The sequence below is a fragment of the Pelobates fuscus genome, chromosome 1 (assembly GCF_036172605.1).
Source record: "Pelobates fuscus isolate aPelFus1 chromosome 1, aPelFus1.pri, whole genome shotgun sequence".
Lineage (NCBI taxonomy): Eukaryota > Metazoa > Chordata > Amphibia > Anura > Pelobatidae > Pelobates > Pelobates fuscus.
The window spans coordinates 253,740,756-253,762,844 of record NC_086317.1 but is presented as its reverse complement, the minus strand read 5'-3'; the positions used below and the strand labels follow the sequence as shown (position 1 = coordinate 253,762,844).

The 22,089-nt window shown below is 40.3% G+C and overlaps 1 protein-coding gene across 1 annotated transcript in view; it reads left to right on the top strand.

The window, feature by feature from the left end:
• Nucleotides 1–6,667: 6,667 nt before the first annotated feature.
• RCAN3 (RCAN family member 3) overlaps nucleotides 6,668–22,089 on the top strand; it is a 50,320-nt gene continuing 34,898 nt past the window's right edge. The window contains exons 1-3 of the mRNA XM_063456548.1: nucleotides 6,668–6,756; nucleotides 15,036–15,283; nucleotides 17,894–18,067. Of these exons, the coding sequence (XP_063312618.1) occupies nucleotides 15,083–15,283; nucleotides 17,894–18,067 (375 nt within the window). The 5' untranslated portion in view covers nucleotides 6,668–6,756; nucleotides 15,036–15,082. The remainder of the gene's footprint in view (nucleotides 6,757–15,035; nucleotides 15,284–17,893; nucleotides 18,068–22,089) is intronic.

The window sequence follows — 22,089 nt, the reverse complement described above, 5'->3', positions numbered from 1 at the left end:
TCTGTTGGAAGGGAAACTTCACTGCCCAAATGTAAAAAACTTAAAATCACTGTCATGTACACATAACCCCAATCAAAGCATGCATTCATTTAATTATGCTTTTTCTTTCATTGTAGATATATCTAAAAAACGTTTGCAGAAGCTGCAGATCTCTTGTCTGAAACCTTTGAAAGCCTCCTTCCTAGTCTAGACTTTCTTTGGCTGTCCAATTACAGACTCCCAATGTAACTCAATGAAAAATTTATTCAAGGCTGGTACTCTGAGGAATTGCCTGCCTCTTGAGTATAGCTCCACTGAGCTAAACAACCAGGAAGTAACAGGGCCGGTTGTCTGATTGACGGTTAGGGGGTGTGGAGGTTAATTTATAATATTGCCAATTTCTATTGAAATCTGCACTTTTTGTAAAATTTTAAAAAATAGGACATGTTCTTTACACATAACACACTCCAGCAAGCTAAAGCTATTTATGGATCTAGAGTGTCCCTTTAAAGCTCTTGCCTGACAGCTAAAATGTCCAATAAGGATAAGGGGAGGCGTCATGCAAGTGTCTTGCTCCAGTTCCCACAAATAGTAAATCCGCCCATGCCAGTGAGTGCTTAAATTACTACTGTTGTTGTTGGTTCTGCTAAGCGTTACTTAGTGTGTGGCAGAAACAACCATTGGCTGTAAACATAATTAGCATGTAGCCCATTTAACATGTATTTGTTCTTATTGAGAATTATGTAATCTGCATTTGCTCTGACCATGCCTAGACTTAACTGCATTGTGAAGTTACTTGCTATATGTTAATCTGAGTAAAACAAAACCTTGATAATTACATGAAAAGAAGCTTATCTCAAGTTACAGGTGATTTTCAATGTTTTATTCAATGTTGTAATTTCCAGAATAAAGTGATATAATAATTTCTTAGGTTGGTTTAGCTCTTCTTTATAAAGTCTCTTCAGACGACACTGGTCACACACACAACATTTGGTTGTGGTCTCTACATCAGTTTGGAAATTGCATATCCACTAGAAGAAAGGTCTTCCTACTGATGCCAGGAATCCAGACACAGAGCTGATTGGTGGACAGACTGCTGGAGATGCCATATTGCCGAATTTAGGTCTTTGGGACCTGCTATATACCTGTCTGGTCACTTTTAGTGTTAGTAAGTGTATAGTACTTGTATATCTTTTCATGTCTTTTATTGGTTTACACTATTTGCTTTTATATGTTCTAAGTGATGAAGATTGTAAAGATCCATTACTGTACTACCCACTGGTGCTTATGGTACTCCATTTGACAACTATTTGTTTAATACCCACAGAAAAAAGAGTAAGCATTTATTTATCCACTTTTATTGGTGTTTTAACATGTAGCAGAGCTCCAAAACTCTGAGCAAGTATCTGCTAAAGTCATCTCAGGTTGGAAGACATGCCACTATAGTGATTATAGCCCACCTCCCCAAGGATTACGACGACTCTTAGTGAAGGAAAGAATAACATATTTTATTGTCACCAAGGCAGGTTTATATAGGGAAAATGTCATTAGGGGGTCACACACAAGAAATATGGGTTACCGCCCTGGAATCTCTTAAAGTCCCCAGACTCCAGGGCGACCGAATAATAAAAAACATAATTTAAACACAACATAGGCATATAAATCATACCTCGTCCGATAAATCTCGTTCCCACAAGAAAATTCTCCAGAAAGCACCTGGATCTGACATGCCTAGCCCAAGAAATCATCTAATGAAGTTTGACCGGTCTGAAGATCCAGAGCAGAGTTCCAGGCTGCCGTGGCTAAGTGCCAGTCGCTGAAAGTAACTGTTTTTGGCACGGCTCTTAAGCAGCAACAGGGCACACCTCTCTCCTCTACCTCCCCTCTAAAAAAACACTCTTGTAGCTATTAAATTCACGGAGTGAGACCGGCCTTTAGTTTCACTAGGCAGCCGTGTGACACCAGGCCTACTCAGAATTCTGTGAAATTAGATCCTGGTCTTGCTGAGCATTTTGCAGCTGTCCCTGCCTCCTGGAACAGTTAAAAGGGGCAGATTTTGCACCCTTTACACTGCACAATTGTCTTTTACCGTATAATAATTTCATGGTTGATTTCCATGACTGCATGGACCTGCAAAAAGGAAAGCATTGTATACTTCTTTATCACTGGGCATTGATTGACTAGTCATGAGGTCAGTTACCTATGACATGCAAATGCACGAGGCTGGTGGAACAAAACAGGCTGGGAAGATTTGAGGCTCTCCCCTGAAGATAGGGGGGGGAAGGTGCAGCGCTTTAGTAATCCTCCACTATGTGGAGAGAACCAGAAAATAAATAATAGTGTAGTATTTAAAACTGTAGTGGCGATAGGTAAAATAAAAGGTGTGCATTCACACTTTCCTAGAGTTTCAATACAGCTCCAGTGTATGCGCCTGGGTGGAATAATCCCCGCCTATCGATCAAGTGCAGAGTTAATTCGGCGAATTATAAGTGTGGTAGGGGGTATCCTAATAAAAAAATAAAAAAATTGTATATGGTGAAGTATGTAGAGCATTACACTCACGTGTAATGGAGCTGTAAAACCTGGCTCCTCTGATAACGCTTGAAGTGGTATGATCCCCAGTCAAGGATACAGGTGTAAATATAAATTCTTCCATCCGTGTATATGTGGAGATAAACAAATAGAACCACAATAGTGTATACCGTAAAAAGGAGTGTAAGCAGAAATACATAAGTTAAACCTACTCACATGCTAAAGAGCAAATTCCGGTTTGCTCAATCCAAAGCGCTTGGGTGGTATGATCCCCACCAGGGATATAGCTCCAAACAATCCAACAGCAGCAAAGTTAGATCCAATTTAAAAAGTACTTTAATATTAAATAATAAAAGTAATACAATATATAATATAAAATAATGATAAAAAAGTTATAAACAATACACTTAACGCGTCTGCCCTTGGTAGACTTTATCCAAAGTGTTTATCAAAAACACTTTGATACATTTCTCCCAGTGTATGCAAACTTTTGAGCACAACTGTACATTATAACAGTTCGCACATACATTATAACACAGCCCACACATACATTTTAACACAGCCCTCATATACATTATAACACAGCCCGCACATATATTATAACACAGTTTGCATATACATTATAACAAAGATCGCACCTACTTTATAACACAGTTCGCACATAGATTATAACAGTTCTCACATACATTATAACACGTTTGCCCCTGAGAACGGCGTGGTTTCACGATGAAACGTGCGTCTGTATTTTCATTATTATCTCCCTTTTGGAGCACTTCAGCACTATGCACTGACACACGATGGTTACTTTTTTATTTTTGTTTCTATTTTTGATACTGAGGTAGCATTATAGGATTACAGGATTGTCACTTCAGATTCAGCATTTATATAGAACACCCTCGGAGGTGTTTCCAGGAGTTATCAATAGGGAGGCCCCATTTTTGTCTCTTCAGTATTTAGAGAGGATCTTACTTGATTTACTTTTCTGACAGAGACTTGTCATTGATTTTGTCAATATAGCAGTTACTTATTTACTGCTATCCTTGTCATACCCTTTTCTCCTTTTACAACTCTGTAGCTGTTCCTGTTCCCTGTGTTTAGGGATTGTTTGCTGCCTTTTCTACCGACTATTGGACTTTTGTCTTTCTATTAGGCTATTTTTAGCCAGGGTTGGGTTTTACTTCTATTAGCTGGTAACAGCAATTAGGTAGGATCAGGCTGTCATTCATTATTGCTTATTTATCCTATTTTGCTAATGCCATATTCTTTTCTGACCTGATATCGTACATATTATCTAGGCATCTAGCACCTCTCCTAACTGTTGCCTTTGGTCTACCAAGTTACACTCTATGGTTTACTTCAGTATTTTCAGTATTATTCATAAAGTGTTTGTTATTTTCTTTTAAGACCTTTTTCTAGATTGGACTGGGATTTTAATCTAGTGGTCACTCTCCGTGAGAGTGGTCTCCTAGGTTTTTCCTCTATATTTATATATTACTTTGGGTAACCCCTGTTTTCCTAGTCTAGGTGACCACATTGGTTAAGGCACAGGGTGTGGGAGCTCTGTTAAGCCCCTATCCTAGACCTTTACCTCTCTTTCTCATTATTACATTATAACACAGCCTGCACATACATTATAACACTACATTATAACACAGTTCGCACATATATTATAACACAGCCCGTACATACATTATAACACAGACAGCCCGCTCATATATTATAACACAGCCCGTACATACATTATAACACAGTTCGCACATAGATTCTAACAGTTCTCACGTACATTATAACACAGCCCGCATATACATTTTAACACAGTTCTCACATACATTATAACACAGCCCACACGTACATTATAACACAGTTCTCAGATACATTTTAACACAGCCCGTACATACCTTATAACACAGTCCGCCAATACATTATAACACAGTTCTCACATACATTATAACACAGCCCGCTTGTATATTATAACACAGCCCGCTTGTATATTATAACACAGCCGGCTCGTATATTATAACACAGCCCGTCCATACATTATAACACAGTTCGCACATAGATTATAACACAGTTCTCACATACATCATAACACAGTCCACACGTACATTTTAACACAGTTCTCAGATACATTATAACACAGCCCATACATACATTATAACACAGTTCTCACATACATTATAACACAGTTCTCAGATACATTTGAACACAGCCCGTACATACATAACACACATGCACAAATACAATCCTGTAAAGCAGTTGTGTCACCCATACATAGCATAAGCAGCAAACACAGACACAAGTTAATTTAAAGGTACTCTCCAGGCAGAGGATTCTCTGAAAATACAGTGTTTACATTAGATTGCCTGCAGGGAGCTATAGATCTCACCTGAACAAATACATTAAGCTGTAGTTGTTCAGGTGACTATAGTGTCCCTTTAATATAAATAGGGGTGTAATGCCGAAAGGACTTCATAGCCAGGGCCGTCTTTAACGCGGGGCAAACGGGGCTGCTGCCCCGGGCCCTGTCCCTGAGGGGGGGCCCAAGACAGCTGCTCCGTTTGCCCTCTGCCCGCAAACTATGGGGGCCCATCGGGTGGCCCACGCACTTAGGGCCACCCGGTGGGCCTGTGTCAGCAGGGGCCCGGTCGGGGGCTGTGGCCCTTTACCAGCGCGACCGGCCCTTGCTTTTCGGCAGCACTGGGAGGAAGTGACAGCCGCGCGTCACTTCCTCCCACAGAAACAGGAGCCGCGCGGGAGGAAGAAGCTGTTCCGGAGGGGGCCAGGCTGGGAGAGCTTAACTCCCAGCCACCCCAGCCAGCCCACTGGACCCCAGGGAAGCCACCCTCCAGGAAAAGGTAAGAAACTTGAGGGTGGTTATCAAATTTTCCATGAGTGTCTGAGTGTGTGTGTGTGTCAGTATATATGTATGTGTGTATGTGTTAGTGTGCCAGTATGTCTGTCAGTGTATCTGTATGTCTGTGTGTGTGTCTGTCTGTGTGTGTGTGGTTCAGTATGTATGTATGTATGTATGTATGTGTGTATGTCTGTCAGTGTGTCAGTATGTCTGTGTGTGTGTGAGTCTGTCAGTGTGTCTGTGTGTATGTGTGCCAGAATGTCTGTATGTCTATGTGTGAGCCTGTCAGTGTCCGTGTGGTTCTGTATGTCTGTGTTTGTCAATATGTCTGTCAGTGTATGTGTGTTTCAGTATGTCCATCTGTCTGTGTGTATATGTGCCAGTATGTCTGTCAGTGTATCTGTATGTCTGTGTGTGTGAGTCCGTCAGTGTCTGTGTGGTTCAGTATGTCTTTGTGTATGTGTGTTTTAGTATGGCTGTCTGTGTCAGTACGTCTGTCAGAATGTGTCTCTGTATCTGTATGTTGTCCATTTGTGTTTGTGTGTGTATCTGTATGTGTCAGTGTTTGTATCTGTATATCTGCATGTGTGTCAGGTTGTGTATCTGATTGTCTGTATGTGTGTCAGTGTATCTATATGAAGTCAGTGTGTGTACCTTTGTATCTGCATGTATGCCAGTGTTTGTATCTGTGTGTGTCAGTGTATCTATATGTAGTCTGTGTGTATCTGTATGTTCTTGTGTGTATCTATATGCGGTCAGTGTGTATCTACGTGTGTGTGTCAGGTAGTGTATTTGTGCGTATCTATATGTAGTCAGGGGGGCCCAAGTAAATTCTTGCCCAGGGTCCAATCAAAATTAAAGACGGCGATTTTCATAGCCATATTTTGGTGCAGTGCCACTAAAAGGTTGCCCACCCCTGAGCTAGTGTGTTGTTGTTGATGCCTTTATTGTTGTTGTGTTCTGGTTTTATATATGTTTGTGGGACACATAATGCAGTCTCTCCTTCCCATTTAGTGCCATCCAGATTAATATACCCTGCAAACACAACTGGCAGACAGGGGATGATAAACCTAACTAATCAGGCAGAGCCACAGCTTGACCAATCAGTTCATGGGATGAGCTGTCCAATCAGCCGCGCCGTGAGGAAAGCCCAATAGAAGCCGAGTTGACAAGCTGAAGGGGTTTCACAGGACACTACCTGGTCTTAGCGTTGACTCCCGCCCCTTTCCATCAGCACCACCGCTGATTGGCTAAGAGGCGACCTCCTCTCATTCCTATTGGCTGGACACGTTGCCAATCGAGAAAGCCCTTGGCAACTGTCTCCGTGCTTCTTGAGAGCAGAGCTGGGGGATGCGGTGCAGGGGGCGGCACTGCCGGTGTTGGGGTGACAGGTAATTATTGAGCATTAAATCACCGTGTCCGACATGGGCTGGGCCACCCAAGCTGGGAGTGGCAGCCAGCTCTGTGCATGGCTCGGGGTAATGGCCCTCTGTAAGGGGCTGGCTGCTTATTGCTGTGGCCTGGATGTGTTTATCTGGGAGTAAAGCCAGGGTCCAGGCTGCATTGCAGAGGGTGGGCTAGCAGGCCATGGCTGGAGGACAGCTGGCCCTCAAGGTGACAGTGTCACAGCTGCTGACCTGCAGGATAGTAACTGTAGGGATTTGTCTCCACCCAGGTATCAGAACACTCAATTTACACAGAATTAGCCACTAAACAAGGAATTGTTTGGAATTTAAAGTAAATTTCTCAATTTAGGCCAAAATAGCCCAAATGAAAAACATCTCTAGCTTCTCTTCAGCTACATTAGCTTAACATTAGAAATTCACTTTTAAATAACCCTGAGAGTATTTACCAAGCACTTCCTGCTGTAAGCCTGGTACTCATACCTAATGTGATGAGTGGAGATATTTTAATGTATTTCTTTACAAGTTCTGGGGGCAAATGAACACTTTTATATTAACAAAATCAGCGATAACTGGAGGATGCTACATGTGACTGCATTGCCCTATTTATTAAAAAGGTTGACATATGCCTAAACCGTTTTAAACTTTATATATTAATGACAAATAAATTGCATGGTGTTATTTTGTACTGATCATGGCGAAATTGTAATTGGTCCAACTGTTCATTTCAGAAGATTATAAAAAGATGTTATCATGACCCTGGGGATTTGAGAAGAATTTACATTTTGGCTATTCACTGGAATTCTGCAGAATTGATAAGGGAATTGCATATATACGTACAAAATAGCCAAGTTGGAAAAATTGATTAGTTGGAGAATTTTCTAATAAGCTATTTTGGACAAAACATTAAAATTTTGCCAAGTGACCATGTTTCGGATGGACAGTCCCCATTTTTTACTCAAGTCTTCTGTCTCTCCTTTTTATCTTAATGTTCTTCTCTCATATAAGCGCCAAATTGTTCGGACCCTCTGAAGAGCTAGAGTGGTGAAACGCGCATCAGGGGTACTGAAAGGCGCTAATTTCAGCCACTGTATCAAGAGTGAGCTTCTACCTGCATTTCAGCCACTTTACTAAAAGCGATTGCCAATCCAACCAAATTCGGAAAAAAAACAGTTACCAGACAGGAACGAGCCTTCGGTTAGGGCTCACATAGATGAACGGTTCTTATCACCCTAAACATCAGGGTCTTCGCAATATCCAGGTTTCCTCTTGCTGTTATACCAGTAATATAGGGGGAGGCATCGCCCAACTAATGCATAGTGGCTTAGGCTTTTGGTTACGGGGTGCCCTCGAAGGCACAGTTCTATCATAGGCAACTTCACTGATACATTCTTATTTCATGTACACTGGCCAGCCATGGTGTTGATAACGAAAATTGTTACAATATCTTGTACCCAGATACAATCCTCTGTTAGCACATCATTATTTGTAGCTAAGTCCAGCTCACCACTCAAGGTGATCTCACAGACGATTGATTGTATTAAGAGACCATCCTCCTTGATAGGTATACTACTTTTTACCCCCCTTTGACATTTCTATAGGGGTATCTCTGTTGAGCATGTTGTACTTGCACTAAATTGATGTTGAAGAAGTGCTCACAGTATAAATATTCATTTAGTGTATGGTCCCTTTTTGTTTATAGACACTACTGATTGCACAAGTTTATTACCATTGTTAGCCTGATTCATAAGGAATAAATAGTATCCTTTTCACTAATTCTATTGAGCGATTTACACCATTGCTTTCTGTGTCCAAATTGGCCTCTATTTGTTTTAATTATGTATATAGTTGGGTTTTCTTTTGGGTAATTAGGACTACTGAATTTTTAATCATTTCTTAAAAGTTAAGTTTTGTCCTACGAAGCCTCTTTTTTGGCTTTCACTTCCCAAGGGATAACATATACCATTGCCTATCTCTTCGAAGCCTCCTTTGGGCTTCCGCTCCCTAGGGGGATACTATATACCATTCCCTTTCTTTCTGACATTCTTTGATTTTAGAACACTTTTCTCCCTGAAGAAGGATATTGACGACAGGATAAAAAATTATCTCTTAGTTGTCATGCTTAAACTTCTTTGCCATAAACCATGGGAAATGACAGGGAAGGATGAAACACTGGAACTTGATGTAAAAATTTTTGTTGATACACCAGATCTAGTGGAGCATTTAGGGACAGTATTCTGAGAAGGGTTTCCCCTTCTTTTTGCTGGATATTTTTCAGCAGGGTGGAAATGAAAGGCACTGGTCAAAAAAGTATCCTACACTGGCATACCAGTCAGGTCAGAACTTCTGTGTCTGCCAAAGGGTAACGTGTCACAACAAGTCACAACAAGTTCTGTACCAGTTGATGATTCTTTCTCAAAGCCATAAGTTCTATCCAAGGAAACACCCGTCTATGCATAATATCTTAAAAGACTTTTTTTTACATATTAAATATGAATCAATATTATTTGTCTCAGAAGGTAAATTACAGCCAGTCTTTCGAGAATCTCTTGGGCTTAATTTATTGCAGGACAAAAAAAAAACCCTCCATTATCTGTTTAGTTCTAATGCTCAGTTGGTTGTTCAGACACTACCAAGATGTAATAGTTTTTTATGTTTACTCATCATTGAAACAGAAGGAGCTGAAGGTGGAGAAGAACCCTATAGTCTGCTTGGAGTTTCACTAATTTTTTCAGGAATTATGTCTTGAGAGTGATGTTGTGTTACATGCACTTGCTCAGCTCCCAGCTCCCATATGGCCTGGCGTGCATCTGTTGTTAGAATTACCCAAGACATCTCTCCAGTGGTAAACCCATGTTGATGCAGTAATTGCATGTTGATGATCTAATTGATCTCTTGGCCCAACAAGAGGCTGAAATCATCTGGTCAATACTTCAGTTTGATAAGTGCAATATAAAGGCTTCTTAAGGAATTCTCATCCTCTCATTAGTCCTATAGTGGAAGAAAGTCTTCCCAGAATACTTATGAAACCTCTTGCCTATAACTGTAATAGAAAAGAACTGCAGAAGCCTTGCAATAACAAACCTATTTCCTACAAGCAAACTCACCATGGACCTTGCTGTGTGGAACTGAGTACCTAGTTACACGATTGAATCTTAAGGGACCACTTGACTTTTTCAGTAACTGAAAAATACAAAATGGGTTTGTAGGATCCTCAAGACAATGTCTCAGTGATTTCTCTGCCTCTTTTCATTCTCTGCCAGGATCAAGATTGTGTCCAACTAATGAAATTCCATGCAGAGAAATCGTGGCTTTCAAAGAGACCAGAAGTTTAAAGAACATCCTTGTGGCCGTTCTCAGACTGGATGATAGAGCACTGAAAACACAAATTTCATAAAACACTCTAAACATCTTATTATAAACTCCTCAATACTGTATACACAATCCCACTAAAATGTGAATAAAACAAAGAAAAAAGTGGAGCATTTGTGCACCCTAAATGTATCTTTTAGTTCACATTATTGTTATATGAAGTTTAGTATGCTTAAGAAAAATCACATAATTTATACTGTTTATATAATGTTTCAAAAATAATATACATTTTCCACTCACAATATTTTGAGCCACATAACTTGGTTAAAGTGGAAAAAAACATTGTTGTCCTAAAGGTTCCAGCTCCCCCCTTGTTCTAACAGCAGACTCTATGATTATATATCAATATAAAAGAGATGCCAAATCGTGCATTATGTCAGAACCTCCAAATGGTAGATATATTGAGAGCTTGTTGAACTGACTCTAAATATAACTCGCAGTTTGTTAATTAATGGTAACACCACTCTTTATTCTGGTAAGCCGAGGCCTTTCCTTTATTGCGTCAAGAATTTACAAAGTAAGATAAAATTAAACAAAAATTGAATTAAAGTAAAAGAAATCACTGAGTGTATAGACACTTCTTTCAACTCCTCATACGCGTTTCACCATGTATAATCCGCTTCCTCAGGTATTTACTTCCTCGTAGTTTAGTTTTCATGGTGGGAGTGTAGCGCTTTACCAAGGGGCTTCTCCCTGATACCTTCCACTAACCATCCGATTTGGAGTTGTGTGGTGTTTATCCAATCAATGGCATTCAAATTTATGTCTCTTGATTGGGAGTGCTTAAACATACTCTTTTTACTTTTCACATGAAATAATTGAATGAACATCACAATCGTTCCTATATAATACATAAATCTAAGCAAAAGGGAGAGAATACTTTTAAATGTTTCATTGAAGGGCTCAAAAAGCTGAGCAAGTAATTTACACTACCTTCAATCCAGAGCGGTCTCCCTAGGCCTAAAGTATACTAAACAGCAACTACCAATAAGCTTGTCTGTCAGTGAGCCTCTGTGTGTGCATCTGTGAGCTTGTGTTTTTATGAGCTTATGTATATCAGTGAGATTGTTTGTTTGTCTATTGGGCTGTGTATCAATGAGCTTGTGTGTGTCTTTGAGATTGTCTCTGTCTGCATGTGAGTATGCTTACTGTATAATTAACTATTTTACTCTGAAAGGACCAATATTTTATATTAAAAAAATAAATATGGGGGGGCGGGGCCCAACCATCATGGCGACCAGACGTGCATCTCGAGAGCTCCCGCTCAAATCAGGCACAATAAGCGACATAAGGCTGCTTCCAAAAAAACAAACAGCGGTACTGTTTAATCGCCATCACCTCGCAACAGAGGGCATGCAGGGGGACGATGTGAGACCCGCTCGAAACCCGCAGACACCGGGACAGACAGTGCGGCCTAGCACACCACGGGCGGGGGAGGCGGCCGCTCTCCCAACCCGGAGGCACTCTGCAACGCACAACGCGAGCAAGCCCCGTCACCCCCCCCTTTGGACCGGTGGGGGAGATCCCGGTCTACCAAGCGGAGGCTACCCCAGGCGGGCTGAAGCAACACAGACCGCCTCGGGGGTAACGAGGGAGCGCAAAGCTTCAACCAAGATGGCCGACGCTGCAGAGGCAGAACGCCCCACTGAGGCTGCATACGACATCCAAGCCAGGCTGAACCAGCACTTTGAGAGGTTCTGGAGAGAGCTGGAGCGCAGGCTACATCGACAAGCCCCACTACACAAAGCTAACCCTCCAGGGCAGAAACAGCGACTACACAGCCGACTAAAGGCTCCACGCCCAGCGGGCCGACTGGCTCCACGAAGACGGAAAGGGCCACTGGAGACGCCAGGGGTTCAACAGCGGCAAAAAACGCGGTCTATGCACCGACCAAACCAACCACCGGGTTACCCACAAACGTGGCCCAAACAAGCCATTACAAGCGAGCTACATGGACAGACCTACCAGCGACCTCCCGGCTCTCCATACACACGGAGACGCACTCTTGTACACAGCCTGCAACCCACGATACCCACTACACAACGACGACGACACCAACACGCAGCAGGGTCCCGATACTCCGTACAGACATCGGGAGGCAAACTGATCAGTGAAGCAAAAGTGCGGGACTATGCTGGAGACTGGGTCTGGTGGGGTTGCTTTGTGGAGACCCAGTCCCCTGCTAAACCTCTGGACAGGCTACGCAGATCAGTGGGCATTGGGTAATCACCCCCCCTTAATGTAGGCCTTACTCTTACTAGACCGCCTGGCGGCCTGATCCACGCAGAGTAACTTCCCCAGTACCCCTTCTTAATCATTAATGCTCCAGAGCGACATTTCATTACGGTCTCCTAAAATGTTAAGCTATATGTCAGTTCTGACAGACCAGCTCAGACTGTAAATGTCTATTTCTTTTCCTGTTTATTTACGACCCATCCATGGGTTACAGTTAGACCTAGCCAGGATGAAACAGTTCAAATGTTATTTCAGGGTATTCACTATAACTTTAGCGAAGATATACTCCGTTATCACTGTTGTCGTCAGCTACCTTTTCATAAGCAGAATATGTCTGAGCATGTTTCTACTAATGTGCCTTATCTACTCACTATATCTATTATATTACTTTAAATACTGGATGCAGTTAAGCTTGTTACCTCACTATTTTATCATATGTCAGCAAGCCAATCAATCTATACTCAAATAACCTTATTGTTTTTTCTGTTCTTTCTTTTCTCTGTGAAGCGCTCTTTCTTTCTACTATGCCAAGATGTTTACCAAGCATGCACTCTCTAAGCAAGCTTAATCACAATGATTAGATTAGTCCTCATCTCATGTGACGCAAGCTAACACTATCTAAATACCAAACGCACAGTCACTCCTTGGACCCAGCTTAACCTAACCAAGCTATAGACACAAACTAAGTTTCTGACTTGTTATTATATATTAAAAATGTGCCTGCTTTTTCTGTGCCCCGCATGTTACGCGTGGGAATAGTAGGAGGACTGCTTTTGGGGCACCTCTTACCTGCATGTGTACTATTTCAGCACAACAAAAATAAAGAATTAAAAAAAATATATATATATATTTATGTTTATTTATATATATATATATATATATATATATATATATGTTTATATATAGGAATGAAGACGAGCATTCTGGGGTCTGTAGAAAGTATAGATTCTTTTATTCTGCACAAATTATACATCGACATTTCAGTCCAACTGGACTTTTCTCAAGACTATATCATATAGTATATGTATATATACACATATACTATAATTAGGGGTGCACTGAAATGAAAATTCTGGGCCAAAACCGAAAATTCAGGATGCCCTTGGCCGAAAACCGAAAATGACTTTTTTCCCCAAATGATTTAAAAAAAGTTTTTTTCCTATATTTTTTTTAATATTAGACTTTTTAATGAATTTAATTAATCTAGTATGAAAATCTTCCCTTCTCTTTTAGTGGTCCTCCACCCTCCCCTCCCCCGCTTAATGTTCCTCTCTCCCCCCTCTAGTGTTCCTCTCCCCTCCCTCTTTTTTAGTGTTCTTTCCCCCCTCCTCTCCAGGTCCATAGTGTTCTTTTCTCCCCTCCCCTGTCCCAGTGTTTTTTTCCCCCATCCCATAGTGTTCTCCACCCTTCTCCTGTCCCATGGTGTTCTCCCCCCCCCCCCTCCTGTCCCATAGTTTTCTCCCCCCTCTCCTGTCCCGTAGTGTTCTCCCCTGTCCCATAGTATTCTCCCTCCCTCGCCTGCCCTATAGTATTCTCCCTCGCCTGTCCTATAGTATTCTCCCTCCCCTGTCCTATAGTATTCTCCCCTGTCCTATAGTATTCTCCCCTGTCCTATAGTATTCTCCCCTGTCCTATAGTATTCTCCCCTGTCCTATAGTATTCTCCCCTGTCCTATAGTATTCTCCCCTGTCCTATAGTATTCTCCCTCCCTCCCCTGTCCTATAGTATTCTTGCCCCATATTGTTCTTTCCCCGCCCCATAGTGTTCTTTGCCCCCTAAACTGTCCCATAGTGTTCTTTCCCACCATCAAATTTGACCCGTTTTTGGCCGAAACGGGATAGGCCCATTTTCGGCCGAAAATTTCGGCAGCCGAAATTTTGGTGCACCCCTAACTATAATATATATATTTATATGTGTGTGTGTGTTCATATATTGCTCAATCAGCTGGGATGGCAAGACATAGCCTTACATATTACATGTGACAATATATGGCGCAATGACTTATGGGGCTGGCATAGATTTTTTTTCGAGGGCTACTTTGTATCCCAAGTCCGGTCCTGTACTCTAGAGTTTTATCATCACAAATCTATCTCTGGCACATCCAGCTACTTACCTGGATGATCACAGAAGCATGCCGCTTGGTTACTAAATGGTATTCTATCAGGGGGGTTTCTCTTTACGAGGTGCCATGTCCAGGAGCTTTCATGGGTGGAGTGGGTGAACTCTCCATAGGACAAAGGCTAATCAAACCAATATGCAATGCATAAAAATAACAGTGCAAACCTTGCCCAACTGGAAGTGGACAGAAAAAAAAAGGCTGGACACATAGGAGAAGGAGGGAGGAAAAGTGTGTTCTGACCAGTTTTGAGTAAGGAAGATTTATACTCCTAGAGCTGCCATGCATGCCGTGGGATGGGACCAGTGTTTTATTCTTAATGTAGCTTTTGCCCTAATATTATGTTGGTAGAAACGAGATATACAGCATTGTAACAAAATCTTTGTAGAATTTTAACTCTTCAAAGTGTGATAGTTAGAGACCACATTTAATAGTTAACACATTTATTTTTTCCGTCTGGCATCTCAAGAAGAGGAATTTAAGGTGCAAAAATAAAGACATTCTATGAACCTATGTTAGACACTAATTTAATGTTTTATTGCAGGTTTATTTGAGATCTGGGGAAGTAGAGTGAGCTGCCAGAAAATAATCATGTTGAGGGACACAATTAAGTCTTGGAACGAAAGTTCTGACCTCTACAGCAGTGACCAGGAGGAGGAAGAGGAGGAGGAAGAAATGATTTTTGGTGAAAATGATGATGACCTTGAAGAGCTTATGGATCTCAGTGACCTTCCTACATCACTCTTTGCGTGTAGTGTCCATGATTCTGTATTTGAAGTGGAGGACCAGAAGGTATGTATGTGATCACTGTCAAAAGATCTTAGATGCTGAGGTGATGGCCTAATCATTATAAATCACTGATTAATTTATGGTTAAAAGAAGATTTAATCTATAGTGAAATGCTGTTATATACTGCTAGGATAGTTAGAGAGCAGAATGTTTTAGAAATATGAAATAACAAATCTTTTACCTCAGTGGCAATACCTATTAGTTATTTGTAGCAGCATGTTTATTTATCAAATTAGTATGAATAATCTATCGAAATGTTGGAATAAAAGTTATCCTTACAATTATCTTTATTCAGCTAATGATAGCTCAGTGGGCTAATGCATCATCATTTTATTTAGTCAGTAATATTACCTTGTTAATATTATTTATTTTGCATTTACCTACAATACCTAGGTCTTATATATTTTTTTTCCAGTTACACGGTAAATAAAGCAAGATGTCTTAAAGCTAAAAAAAACTAATTGGTATCAGTGAACATAAAGCCCAAAAATCCCCCACAAAAGTATTTATTTTTAAATGTACTTTGGATATTTTGATGATTTTATGGCTGTTTCTTGCCAAATGTACTGATTATTTTTTTTTATTTTTTTTTTGTGCCTTTCAAACACATTGTTTCTTATAACTTTCTAGGCCTTTTATATGCTACATACAAATGGTACTTCAATGAAAACTTAATGCCTCACACGCATAGGTTTTACTTCTTGTTTGTGAAGTAGCAGGAACAAATTTGTACTGCTTATTTTGCTCAGTCTTTCTCAGTTTGTTGATAGTCTGCAGCTAAGCCATTCAAATTAATCCTGTAAAATTGTGTTGTTGTTATTTTATTTAAGTACACACACTAGGGTATTTCACATGTCAAAATGATATTTTTAACACACTGGATGTATCTATATTTTGATACCAATTTTTCAAACTTTTTATCCAACAGTACACTGTGACTGGAGCATTTGTTCAGTGTGTATTTCATTGTGGAAACATTACCAATGAGTACAGCAATTGTTTTTTGTTTTGTTTTTAATCTTTTTTTTTTAATTATTATTATTATTATTACAAAGAGTCCTGGTATATGCCACAACAGCACTCACAAGATTGTCCCATAACATATAATAATACACATCATAAAGTTTTGTAGGACAGGTAATATTGCAGTACATGGCGGTTCCCAAATACAGCACAATTTTAGAAGGTAAGGTTTTACTATAGTGAAGCAAACAAGTCTAGCACTGAGAGGGTGGCTAATCCTAAAACAAAGGAGTGTGATTAGATCTGGTGATGATGAAACAAAAACAGACAATATATTATTCGTTTGGGTGTCTCTTAGATCCTGAGATTGCCACTGAGATATTTGATTTACAGGCTAAAAAGTTTAAAAAGCTTAATAAATGCAGGAGTCACCTCCCCCCTGTCCCTGCTCATAAGGCAGGGCTTGACAAATTTGTTTGGAATATAGGAGCCAGCTAAAAAAGTTTATTAAAAGTAATTAATTCTGTGGGAAGAGACATCTTGAGTGGCACCACCTTGGTCACTGCGGGTTCCCCTTTTGTGGGGTAACTGAGATGCGGCAGATTGTGCCTTCTAATTGCAGGTAAATGGGCAATTTCAAAACGAAATGCGGGAGCGGGATAGACTTGCGTCAACTCCATTCAAAGATCAGGCCCCGCCTCCCAAGAAGTAGGTTCTTGTGATCAGTTTAGGTTATCACTGAATGCACCAGCTTCATTCTAAATTGATTGTGAATGCACATCCATATCCAATGTACTTCATAAAAAAATGTATAGTTATAAGAAACGTCTATGTGGTCAGGTTTTGTTGTCTCATAGAAGAGTCCTTAGCATAGACGTTTGACACATTTGTGTAGTCCAGATTCACAGTGTTAACTTCTATCACTATTCACAGGGTGCGTAGGGTGACTCATGTCGTCCCAGATGCAAATCTAGAGATTGAATATGCAGTGACATAGTGGCACAGGTTGGGGCTCACATTTTGTATCAGTGGTATAAAAGTAACTTGTACTGCACATTCACAAAGCTGAATAGGACCGGATATATATAGGTAAAAATTCACAGACTGAGTGATAAGCACATGAAGAGTGTATTACATAAGCTCGTACGTAAAACAAAACAGCAATAGGTCAATTGTGTCCCTTATAGGAAGGCAAATGTCTCTCTCTGCCTCTGTGCATATGTTGTAAACCTCTACCCTTTTGTGCACATACATTTATAATAACAAAAGTGCCAGTTATCTTTGTAATACTATGGAAGAAAAGCATGAAGGCTTCTTGAGCAACCATTTTTCACACATTATCTGTATGTAACAGAATATTGCAACAACATTCATTGAATAAATACTACAGCTGGGCATTTTCTTTTTGTAACTGGAAATTTATGAAGGCCCATTTATATTTCTCCATTACACTTTGAAGAAATAAAACTGTTAAAATGTGGGTAACTATAATGCTGGTTTGTATTTGTCTGTGCGATCTTCACTTCAGTTTCTAGTGTTACACAGTCAGTTGTAATTTATTAAAATGGTAACCATTTAACGAAAGAGCTACTTATTTTTTCAGGAGACATTGCGCGCTCATACATGGTGTTTTATCTATTTTTACTGCAGGAAAGATTCAAGGCTTTATTCACAATTTATGATGAACAGGTTTCCTTCCAAATGTTTAAAAGCTTCAGACGAGTGAGAATTAACTTCAGCAATCCAGAGGCAGCAGCAAGAGCGAGAATTGAGCTCCATGAATCTGATTTTAATGGGAAGAAGTTAAAGTTATACTTTGCACAGGTAGAGTACAAAAAAGCAGTTTTGCATCTAATATCCCAGTATTAGGCAATGGTGTGTTCTTTATGCTGCCTAGTGCCCTTAACCCCTTAAGGACCAAACTTCTGGAATAAAAGGGAATCATGACATGTCACACATGTCATGTGTCCTTAAGGGGTTAAAGGAACATTATAGTGTTAAGAATACAAATACTTATTTCTAACACTATAGTGTCCTTGTCATTAGTTTAGTGACCGCTCCCCCCCTCCCACATGTTTGAAAACAAAGTTAAATTACCTGTTCTCTCATGCCGTGCTGTTCCCTCCATGTCTGACTCTGCGTTTTTGGCTGAGATCATAAATCATGATGAGTAAAGCATTGAGTGGCTAGTGTGCATACACTGTAATTTTTATGTGGTTATTTATGCAGAAGCTTGACAGCACTAGAGGCATTTAAACCCTGCAATAAAAATATTGCTGTTCCTGCAGAACGGCAATGTTTTCACTTGCAGGATTAAAATGAGAGGGTCATGACATTAAGTGGTCTGAGTGCCTATAGTGTTACTTTAATCCAATAATAATTTGGTCAATATACATGTTGATGAAGATAGTGTATAATAAAGTATAAAGGGGTATTGGTAAAAAAAAAAGTTCTTGTTAAATACAGTTCAAACAGGATTCTTAGTCGCCATATTTTGTCTGATAGACATGTTTTATTTGAATTTGAACAGAAGGCCAAATCTAATGCAATGTCAATCATCACTTGTTTGGAGGAAGATGTAATAGGCAATTTCAAATATATTGACTGGAAGCTATAATTCTTAAATGTCTATAATATTTACTGATATTGCTAGAAGTTTATCATCAACAATTTGTGTTGTGTTTCCCCATATATTGGGAATATTTTTTTAAATTTAGGTGCCGGGCAGATACACACATTTAATATCTAATCGATTTTCTGATGTATTTTGGTATTTAAAGACAAACCTTTGGAAAATGTATTCTATGGGTTGAATTAAAGTCAGCACTACCCTGCAGAGTATTGTTATGTAAGTGTTCTATCATTATCTTTAGTACCTCTTACACAACATGTAAAATATACTCAATATGACCATTACACATGTGCAAAAGAAAAAGTCGCCACACTGCAAACTCTGCTATTTTGACCTAAAAATTGCAATTCCCAGCAATTCCTGGTTTATTAAGTAACTTTGTAAGTTTTACATTTCAGAAATGCACACCATAATCTTTTCTTCTTAAGAGCAACTGAACACCATAACCATTTGTGGAACGGTTACCCTCGTATATTAGAGACACAAAACATCTCCTCTCTAATCTCCATATCTCATCTACCTCCAATCTATGCAGCCTTGATGTTGAGGCTCTGTATTCCTCTATTCCACACCAAAGAGGACTCGAACACACCAAACACTTTCTAGCCTAAAGGGGCATGAAATACCAGGCACATACTAACTTCACCATCAAACTGCTGGAGTTCATTCTGTCACACAATTTCTTCTTATTTCACAAGAAATTCTACCACCAGGTGAGAGGTACGGCGATGGGCACAGCTTGTGCCCCATCCTATGCCAACCTCCACCTTGGTTGGTGGGAAGAACAAATCAGGACCCTCAGTACACTGTCACCTTTTATGTCAAAAATTACATCTTGGTACAGGTACATCGATGATATCCTGATTGTATGGCAGGGGGACATTGATGAATTCAATCAATTTGTTACCCTCCTCAACACAAATGAGGACAACCTTAGATTCACCTCTGAATTTGGTGGCCACTCCCTAAACTTTTTGGACCTCACCATCTCAATTTGTAAATATGGCTCCCTTAAAACAACTCTATTTAGGAAACCGTCCGCATCAAATTCCCTTCTTAACCCCTTAAGGACACATGACATGTGTGACATGTCATGATTCCCTTTTATTCCAGAAGTTTGGTCCTTAAGGGGTTAAATGGGATAGTCATCACCCAAGAGCCCTTAAACAGGGTATTCCAACCAGCCAATATCTTGGACTACGACGTAATTGCTCAGATTAAGAGGACTTTCAAATTAAAGCCAAATCTTTGAGACAACAATTTAAAGAGAAGGGCTACCCGAACAAGTGCTTGAAAAGGGCATACAAAAGGGCACTTTTGACCAATAGGGTAGACCTGTCAGTAACGCACAATCCCAAACCCATTACGAATAAAACCATCAGGTTGATAGGAACATTCAATACTGGCTGGAATGAAGTAAAAGGGTCCCTTCAACGATTTTGGCCAATCCTTCTTAAGGATACGCATTTAAAAGAAGTACTAGGTCCACAAGTTACGATCACGGCCAGGAGGGGAAAAAACCTCCATGATATCCTGGCCCCCAGCCATTTTTCGGTCAAACAAAATCGTCAGACCACATGGCTGGGGCGTCAGATTCCAGTTGGTACATATAAATGTGGAAGATGCGTAGCTTGTAAGTTTATTTTGAGGGACTCCAAGAGAGTAAGCAATAGTGAGGGCAAACAATCTTTCCAGATAATCCACTTTTTTAACTGCAACTCTGCAGGGGTGGTTTACCTCCTCACTTGCAGTTGTAAACTGATGTACGTTAGTAAGACGTTCCGGCCCTTTAAGGAACGCATTAAAGAACACGTGAGATGCACTAAAAACCGTCTGGAGACCCCTATCTCTAGACATCTCAGGGAACACCATGGGGGTTCATCCAAGGACATACGCTTTTGCGGCCTCGAATTGGTCAAACGTGAACTAAGACGGGGAGACTTTGATAAAATCCTGCGCCACAAGGAATGCAGGTGGATCTATAAATTAAATACCCTTAATCCAAGAGGCCTTAATGAGGGTTTCTCTTTCTCTCCTTTTATTTAAATCAGATCTCTCCCAGTTTTGCTGTTTTTTCCGTTTGATTTTAGATTTTTACTTAAATCATTAAACTTCCTCATATACCCATACTAATATCTAACAACATTAACCAAAATTTGGGTCCTAGTTCTATGCCTAGAAGCATGATTTTATATTTTTTCTGTCAAATTTATCTTTAATAAGTGATTTAGTTATGAACACATTACGGGGCATTGCATCTTTTATGCGACATGGTGACCCTGCTGTCCCTTTTTTTTTTTTTTTTTTTTTTTTTTTTTTTTTTTTTAAATTCTTTATTTTGTCGTGCACAATTAAGACAATATACATTTACACCAGCAATGCCACAACAGCTTATGCCAGGGTTTCCATATTCGTAAAAGCACAGGTGTATGGCATGGTTAAACAGTGCACTTTTTTGTTTATATTTAGGAAGAGTGAACAGTAGTGAAACAAACTTATGAGAATTTAGTCAGGTTATCTCAAGATGTGTCAAACCAGTAGAATATATAAAAGTTGCTGGGTACATGCTGCCTAGCCTGTTACCGTGTGAGTAAATATGATGGAGTAAAAGACGTACACAGTATGGCTTGACATGGTTACATGAAAATCTGCCTCAGTGTTTAATAGTATAGTAAACTGACTAATCCTGTGACCTGTGGGATTAACATGCTAGCTGAACATAAGGTAACATCGCTGTACATATAATTGTCCTGCTGATTCAAAAACTAACAATGTGTATACGTGGTGTAGCTATATGTGCCTGAATAGGTTAATTGTATGTCGGCCCTAGGATTAGTGGTGTCACGAGAAAATACGTTTGAGGTGGCATGTGTGGAAGCAAAATGTCATAGCGAGGTCCCCTGGGGTCCCCCAGGTAGAGGTCTCCTTGTGGATAGGTCGGGTGGAGGAGGGTCCATATCCAGAGGTCGCGATGTGGCACAGTGAGTCGTGTTCGGTCTCCCCGTCCTGGACCCCTTTTCACCATGTGTCTCTGATGGCTCACCCGATGCCTCGTTGGGGTTGTACAGTGCTCTGTTGTGGGTGTCCCTGAATCTCCGTTTGGGACCGGTGAGTGAGCAGGAGTTGGTAGGGAGGTGTGCGGTCATGTTGCCGTTTGTTCACTGTGTTCAGGCCACGCGAGGTAACCCTCCAGTTTCTGTCATGCTGCAGGGTC